Genomic DNA, 8,345 nt, shown 5'->3' on the forward strand with positions numbered 1-8,345 from the left:
AAACATCTCCCCACCCCCACGGCAAAAAGGAGACCGCCCACCAGAGACAGTCAACCCGAGACCCCTTATAGATTTAAAAAGAGAGGCTGCATTCTCAGACTGACACTTATTCAACAGTGCTACCTTAAGCAGATTACTTTTTTTTTTTTTTTGCGCTGCCTCGCCGGGTCAAAACAGGCGCTTTCGTGTTGCTTCTTCTTCTCCTTCTTCTTCTCCTTCTTCTTCTTCTCCTCCTTCTTCTCCTCTCTTTCCACTTTGCCTTCTTTCTCCATCATGTTTGGGATGCTGAAAGATCACCTCCAGCCGGGCTTTTTCTTCTTCTTCGTGTGGTTTTGCCACCTCATGGAGCATCAGAAAGTTCAAGGTAAGCCATTCTCATCTTTTTATAAACTTTTTTTTCTTCTTCTTCTCAACCCACACACAGATTCACATGGAGTGCACAGGCAACTTTTCTGCATTTTTTTTTTTCACGACGTAAAATAGTGCGCAAAACAGGTGTCGTTTAAAGTGAGATGACAAGTTTTCTGTTGCTTGGACTAAGTTGTGGGAAACTTGAGAGGGATATTTTCTTGTTTCTCAGTTTTTTTTTTAATACAAACAATTTGGTTTGAATGAAATCACCACGCATGAGTCCGATTATGCTAAACATTTGGCGTAGAAAGAAAAACGTGTTCGGCGCGTCATTGCGCGCCGCTGCTGCTTATTAGTGCTGCATGTCTAGACGCTCCGCGGCTGTGGGAATTAGGAGCACCCTCTTTATTTCCCCCGTGTGCTTATTTGGTGCTCGCATTGTACGCGCTGTCACTCACGCGCACAGGAGCGAGTGCTGAAATAGCGGGGGGAGCGTGTCCGGGGTTGCTTGTGTCAACTTTTCATATGCGGTGTGTTGTTTTTTTTGTGTGTCGTTTCCAGCTGGTAACTGCTGGTTGCAGCAGGGCAAGAACGGCCGCTGCCAGGTGCTCTACATGCCCGGGATGAGTCGGGAGGAGTGCTGCAGGAGCGGGAGACTGGGCACGTCCTGGACGGAGGAGGACGTCCCCAACAGCACGCTGTTCAGGTGGATGATCTTCAACGGCGGAGCCCCCAATTGCATACCTTGCAAAGGTGGAGGTGCACTCGATTTCCCTTGGTTTGCACATTATCACGCATGCGTATTTCCTCCTTTTAAAGCCGTGCGTAATCGTTGGCGCGCCGGTTGTAACCGACTCGATTTCGCTTCCCTCCCCAACCTCGCTGCGCAATAGAGTCGTGCGATAATGTGGACTGCGGGCCGGGCAAGAGGTGCAAGATGAACAGGAGGAGTAAGCCGCGGTGCGTTTGCGCGCCAGACTGCTCCAACGTCACGTGGAAGGGACCCGTGTGCGGCTCGGACGGGAAGACCTACAAGGACGAGTGCGCGCTGCTCAAGGCCAAATGCAAAGCGCACCCCGACCTGGACGTGCAGTACCAAGGAAAATGCAAAAGTCAGTCACTTTCTATATCTATCTATCTATCTATCTATCTATCTATCTATCTATCTATCTATCTATCTATCTATCTATCTATCTATCTATCTATCTATCTATCTATCTATCTATCTATCTATCTATCTATCTATGGTTTAATTGATTGATTTATCTATATATCACGCTGTAGCATTTCTCTAGTCTCTCTCATCTCCTAAACCGTTTTTTTTCCATGGGGGGGATAAAAAAACAACCAAACAAAAGATTTTTGCATATATTTGGAGTTGTACTGTATCGTTAAAGTTTTCAAGCTATTTTCATCACTTTATGGGTTGTTGCAGTTTTTCTCGGATCGCTTTGGTACGTTTCTCGAAATTTGCAAATCAGTAAATGCATTACTCAAAACAATTTTGTACAAATAGCAAAACGTCATGGATTACCTGCAAAAGTCATGAGTGTTTTGCTCAGAATCTTGAGTTCATTTCTCAAAAGTGAAAGTCAATGTCAGTGAGCATGTCAGTGGCATCAGAATGACGTCTTTGTGTCATTCTGTGTACATTTTAAAGACTTAATCATGTTGTAACTATATGTACTGTGTGCTTAAGTTTTGTAAGTAAAAATTGTAAGTTACACTTAAATGCAGTGGTCCCCAACCACTGGTCCAGGGCCCGATACCGGTCCCTGGACCGTTTGGTATTGGGCCGCACAAGTGGATTTAGGTTTTTGTTTTTTAATCAGGAATATGCGTCAACGCGTCTTTGATTATCTCACGCATGGATGTGCCAAAGCAAAGCAACTTGTTAAAAAAAAAGAGAAACAGCTTTTTTTAATGCGCACAAAAGCGACACAAGGATGTTCTGAATGAACAAGTAGTTTTAACACCAAAGCAACCGAGAGGAACTGTCATTTCTAAAAACAAAACAAAAAAACAACAACAACAAAAACCAGCAGACTCACGCAAGGAAAGACCAATTTGTGAAAAATATCAAATGAACCAGCATTGATCGTCTTCTTATTGGTCTCCTCCATCGTGCAGAAACGTGCCGCGACGTGCTGTGCCCGGGAAGCTCCACCTGCGTGGTGGACCAGACCAACAACGCCTACTGCGTGACGTGTAATCGGATCTGCCCCGAGGTGACGTCTCCCGAGCAGTACCTGTGCGGCAACGACGGCATCATTTACGCCAGCGCCTGCCACCTGAGGCGGGCCACCTGCCTCCTGGGCCGCTCCATCGGGGTGGCCTATGAGGGCAAATGCATCAGTAAGTACCCCCCCCCCCCCCGACCTTCCTTTCCACACATACGCGCACGATTCACCTCCTCAAATGAGAGTGTTTATTGCTGCCAACATTCCATGGTGGATGGAGAGTGTTTGCTCAAGGAATGATGGACACTTGATTATTTCCTGATGTTGGCAGCAGAGGAACAGCAAAGTGTAGTGCAGGGGGGAGCTAAGTCCACCAAATACAAACACTTCCCTACTTTTTTTTTTTAAATTATCTGTACTTTATTTAAAGATCAATTTTCAGGGGCAATTTTTTACTTTTTACATTGAATTTATATGCATATTGACTTTTTACAGCATTTTAATCTTTTTTTCTTTCTTTTGAATACTGCACTTACTTACTGTATATTAATGTATAAAATACAGCAAAAAGTCATGGAAAAAATATTTCTATAAACTACATATTTCTGCAATGCGCAATACAAAAGATGTTCAAAACAGGGACAGTTATGACAAAGAGGACAAGTCATTGACATCAATGGAGAAGTTTGGCAGCTCTAAGAAAGATTCATGGCGAATGCGTTTTGTTTTGCGCTAGCCTAAAAATCACCAGCTTCTGGTATTCAAAAATTCCCAATTTAATCTTACAAGCACATGCAGGTAAGGTTTATTGTTTCAATTTTTTATCATCTGCTAATTTAAAACAAGAAGTCAGTTCAGTGCATTAGCAAAGCTAATAAACAATTATTTTGATAATATGCTAACTATCTCTACAATTTGTTTATTTGACCAAATTATAAAAATGTATATCGTACAATGGTGCCTTGAGATTTGAGTGACCCAATTCGGAGAGTTTTTTGAGTTACAACTACTTACAAGCAGGGCTGGACTGGCACCAAAAATTGGCCTTGGTATTTTGAAACAACTCCAAACCACCCCTGCCTACCTTATAACTCTGCCACTGTTGTTGATTGGTTCAGTTTGTTGTCTATATCTTAAATGGATTAATGGGCTGTTCCTTCTAAATTGTGGGGTGGTCTTTTGTGGAAAATGGAGGATAATAATAACTAAATAAAATAGCACCACTATGGCCCCAAAAGATGCCGGCCCACCGGGCATCTGCCCTCAATGCCAGATGGCCTGTCCAGGCCTGCTTACAAGCAAAAATGAGAGATGCGGCTGTTGTTTGGCGTCAGTGAACGCCACCTAACTCAACTCACAACATTTTGGCAGAGTGAAAGAAGCTTCAAGCTTTTTAATTCCACTCCCCGTTTAAGTTTACTGTCAAACATAAAATAAAGAATGACCCCAAAAATATTTTTTCTCGGAATATTACCCACGCCCTCTAAAAATTGTTTTTTATTATAAGTGGCCATAAAACGCCGTCGTAATCATCAATTGTACTTTAACCAGTCTTTGCAAGTATCTACACTTCTACCTAACTACATAGTGTGAGTACTTCTGCCCCTTCTGGTCAGGTGCGGGATTACATTAATAGAATTTCAAGTGTTTAAACAAATTACATCAAACACATAACGGCGCCCAAACGGGACAAATCCCTTTTTCCCTAACCCCCTCGCCTGTTCTCTGCGCCCCCCCCCCCCCCCCCCCCCCCCCCAGAGGCCAAGTCATGCGAGGACATCCAGTGCGGCGGTGGCAAGAAGTGTCTGTGGGACGCCCGCATGAGCCGAGGACGCTGCTCGCTGTGCGAAGAAACGTGTCCGGAGAGCCGGACGGACGAGGCGGTGTGCGCCAGCGACAACACCACCTACCCTAGCGAGTGCGCCATGAAGCAGGCCGCTTGCTCCGAGGGGGTGCTGCTGGAGGTCAAGCACTCGGGATCTTGCAACTGTAAGTAAATATGACAACACGGCCATAAAAAAGAACCACCCCCTCCCCCGTCCAAAGCAAAAAGACAATTCCACATTGCTAAAAAAAAAAAAAAAAAAGACCCCCATGCCCCATCCCTTCCTTTCTTTTCCTTTCCCTGAATTCCCACCCCAGACAAACCACCAAGCACAGCTTTCGCAAGGAGAACGGACTTGGAATGGAACGGACTTGCATGATGTTGTCTTTTTTTTTTTTTTTTTTTTATTCCCCGATGTAATTCCTCTGCAAAGCATTGTAACAGAGAGACTAATTCAACATGAGCGACGTGGGCGTTTGCAGTGGAACAGTCGTCATATGTAAATATCCACATGTATGTAATGTGTGCCGGAGTATATTTTTGCCTTAAATCTCATTCAGCCGAGCAACTAATGGAGCGATTCCGTCACATGCGCCTGTAACTAGATAAGGGTGGGCATTTGAACAACATTTTACAAGTACAGGCAATTTAGCTAGTCTATATATATATATGTATATATATATTAGGGGTGTTAAAATTAGTGCATCTGTTTTGTGAATTTGACAACATGTGACATTCACAAGCTGAGCCGTGAGTGGTCGTTACCTGAGCAACTGTGATGTCATCTTCAGTCGACTGCAAGTGGCAAAATGGCCGCCCCCTGAGATGGATTTTGCTGCTTAATTTATATGCCACAAACAAAATATTAATCAGAATGCCACATTTAGACTAATGGTGCTGCATAGAAGATGTCCTTTTAGAGAACATTTTTGACTGCACTTTCCTGTTAAAAACAAAAATTCCAATACATTTCAATGGCCATCAATTATATGTGGATTTTCGCTCTTTCGATATTGGTCCATATCCCTCCACCTTACCTCGGACTAGTCGCATTTACACTCAAACCTATGGACAATTTTGAGTCTTCATTGAACATTCAAGTTTTTTGAATGTGCAATGACGACAAACAATTCATATAGTGCATTGTAGTGTCATAAATTGTCAAAACGCAAGTTGTCTCAACAACCAATGAAGCCAATCCTGTTTTATTATAATGCCCACCCATAGTTGTAAATCCCCCAATTTACCTTACTAGTATATTTGTGTGTTTTTGTTTGAGTTTATGTATAAATACGTGTTATTTTGCTCAGCTGTAATTTAATCATTTCCATTGTCTCGCCAACCCTTTCACGATATTCACGTGACGGTGATTGTAACATTGGTGTCGTGAAAGGTCAAGACGAACGACGCATTTGAACCTTGATAAACGCGTGTAGACTACCTATCTATCTGGAGAGCAGACAGCGTTTGTCGGGGGGCGGGGGAGGGAGGGAGGGTGTGGGGGGTTGCTGGAGGTTAAGCGGTGTTGAAATTGAGCAAGAGCCCTGAAGGAAGTATCGCATTTACATTCCATGTTGCTCCACTCAAAAGAATGTCTCATTGTTAGGTTCTCGTGCTATGACACCAGAGGGACCAACTTTACGATCACCTCATGGGTTGAATATTTCTCAATGTGATATTTGACAAGCTCATCCACGTCCTCTTTTCATCATTTAAAAAACAAAAAAACAACAAAAAAACAATAACAAACCTTTATTGTCTTGGCTGTTTTCCACTGAATGTAATATATCATTTCCGAATGTTTGGATTGACGAGGGACTGGCATATTTTTTTTTTAAAATACTGTCATCCTTGCTTTGCTTTGATTTTTTGGGGGGATTGTGTGTCCAAAATGTAAAAAAAAAAAAAAAAAATGTCAAAAGAAAAGGAAATACCTCAGAGTTGTGTTGCTGATGTTTGAGCTGTTTGCCTCCTATGCTCAACAACTAACAAGAAGCAAGCATTTCTTTCACAAATCCATCCCAATCCACTGGACCCCCGGATCCTCTCAACCCAACCACCCCCCACCCCCCTCACTGACACCTCCCATCCACCACCCACCCCCCACCCACCCCTTTGTAGACCCTCTGACTCACTAGTGATGTGTTGTGGTCGGCATTCATACAACAGCTATATTCCTTCATATAGCCATCAGAGAAGAGCAGGAAGAGGATGAGGATGATGAAGACTACAAGGCCTATGTGCGTTTATCGTCTATACTGGATGGATAGCCCCCCCAAACGACCACCCGCCCCCTCCCCAATGACCCCCCCCACCCTTCCAATCAAGAGTCCCGAGGAACCATGTCCATACTGTACATGACGTGTATGCTTATTTATTTTTAAACAAAAAGGAAGTATACATATAGTCCAGTCTGCTAGATGTTTATTTATACTTTTTTTTTTTCCTGTGTGTTTTCTTATTTATACATTTACAATGTCAGGCTTAAAATCTACCACTCATTTTCTCCCTTTTTGTTGTTGTTGACCTTTTTTCCTTTTTTTTTTTTTTTTTTATCATGAAGAAATATATTTGTCCAAAGAGAAACAGTGTTATTTATTTGTCACATTACCATGTAAGTATGAGTCCTCGACAAATGCTGTAAATTGCATTCCGCTTTCATTCAGCTGTAAAAAGAAAAAAGAAAGAAAGAAAGTAAAAGAAAACCTGCTTGTTACTGTCAAATCTCTATCACAGATGTTTATGTCACACCTACGTAAATGCATGTTCAGGCTGTGTGTTTATTTATTGGGAATATATCACCTTTTTTATGTACAGACGTGTTTCTGGTTTGTTTACAGATCATAATAATAACTGACCAAAGGGAGTCTCTCAATGGATTTTCCTAAACAAATGCAACACATCAGTAATTAAACATGGAAGAGAGAAAAAAAGAGCCATTTAATTTTTCTTTTGCTATTTTTCAGTTCACTTTTAGGCCTTCAGCTTTGTCATCGTTCTACGATAGCATTTATATTGTCGCATTAGAACAACCAGAAAAAATAAAGGTACGTTTGGGGTGATACTTGATGACTTTGGAAACAATGTGCCATTTACATTTGTGTGCTGTTGTCTTTCTCCTATGCCAATGTTGCTCTCGCAGAGCTTTGATAGGATTCATGCGTATTTTAATGCAGTATTCAACACAATATCACATTTCATTACTGTTTCTTTTCTTGTTTTTTTTTCCCTGTAATTGCATTTTATTTTCTAGCATCAGCAAGAGAAATACAAAATTCTGTTATGAATATATAGTTTTGTATTTTTTATGTAAATGTCATATGTACATACAAAAAGTTTGAGGGTATTTGTACAGATATGAAGAGTAAAACAATAAAAGTTTTTTTCCTTATACATTTTCCTGTCTCTGTTGTCTTGTGTATGTGATAAAAACATCATTGTGGTTTGTCCCAATATTGACTACGGGTACTTCCTGTTTTATGAACAATTATGGGATTGGCTTGCATTGACCCCTTGGTGTCTTAAGGATACAAAAAGGATACAATCTACTGTATATATTCATCAGTAGTGTCAAGTCAGGCCTGCAAGAACTTTTTTTGGGAAGCACTGACATACATTTAGAACTTACAGTGTAATCATGCTTAACATGTCTGTGCAACTTTATAGGTTACATGTCAAAACTGAATGCCATGAAAAAGGTACATAATATAAACAAAGTGAATTGGCATTCTTAGATCATTTACCTTGGATTAAAGTTTTTTCTGTAGGGGGTGTTTATTTTACCTGCCCCCACCCCCAATTACAGCCAATAACAGACATTACAGTGGCAGCAACAGTTGCCAGAACATATTGACACCCCTTGAGCACAAATGTTAAAATCGACATTGACTTTCTATTCTGTTCATTAAATTGGTATTCAAATAGAATTTTATTTCTTTCACCAAAGCTGACCATAAAGGAATTATTCAGAAATATATTTCAATATATGT

General features: G+C 41.4%; 1 protein-coding gene across 2 annotated transcripts; it reads left to right on the forward strand.

Annotated features, from left to right (window-relative positions):
• Positions 1–114: 114 nt before the first annotated feature.
• fsta (follistatin a) lies at positions 115–7,749 on the forward strand. Of its 2 annotated transcripts, none has more exons than XM_077561583.1 (6): positions 115–364; positions 913–1,110; positions 1,245–1,463; positions 2,482–2,706; positions 4,290–4,520; positions 6,544–7,749. In XM_077561583.1, exons 1-6 carry the CDS (start codon positions 274–276, stop codon positions 6,624–6,626), a joined length of 1,047 nt encoding a protein of 348 aa, XP_077417709.1. In that variant the 5' UTR covers positions 115–273; the 3' UTR covers positions 6,627–7,749. The 2 variants fall into 2 exon arrangements, with proteins under 2 accessions (XP_077417709.1, XP_077417710.1); XM_077561584.1 differs by having other exon boundaries at positions 913–1,104.
• The last annotated feature ends 596 nt before the right edge of the window (positions 7,750–8,345 follow it).

The sequence above is a fragment of the Vanacampus margaritifer genome, chromosome 3 (genome assembly GCF_051991255.1).
Source record: "Vanacampus margaritifer isolate UIUO_Vmar chromosome 3, RoL_Vmar_1.0, whole genome shotgun sequence".
In the NCBI taxonomy this organism is placed as follows: Eukaryota; Metazoa; Chordata; class Actinopteri; order Syngnathiformes; family Syngnathidae; genus Vanacampus; species Vanacampus margaritifer.

Excerpts from the sequence above, each read along its gene's own strand:
- fsta (XM_077561583.1), top strand. The coding sequence starts at position 274 with ATGTTTGGGATGCTGAAAGATCACCTCCAGCCGGGCTTTTTCTTCTTC. Across the intron at positions 1,111-1,244 it reads CATACCTTGCAAAGGTGGAG|AGTCGTGCGATAATGTGGAC; the intron begins GTGCACTCGATT and ends GCTGCGCAATAG. Across the intron at positions 2,707-4,289 it reads CTATGAGGGCAAATGCATCA|AGGCCAAGTCATGCGAGGAC; the intron begins GTAAGTACCCCC and ends CCCCCCCCCCAG.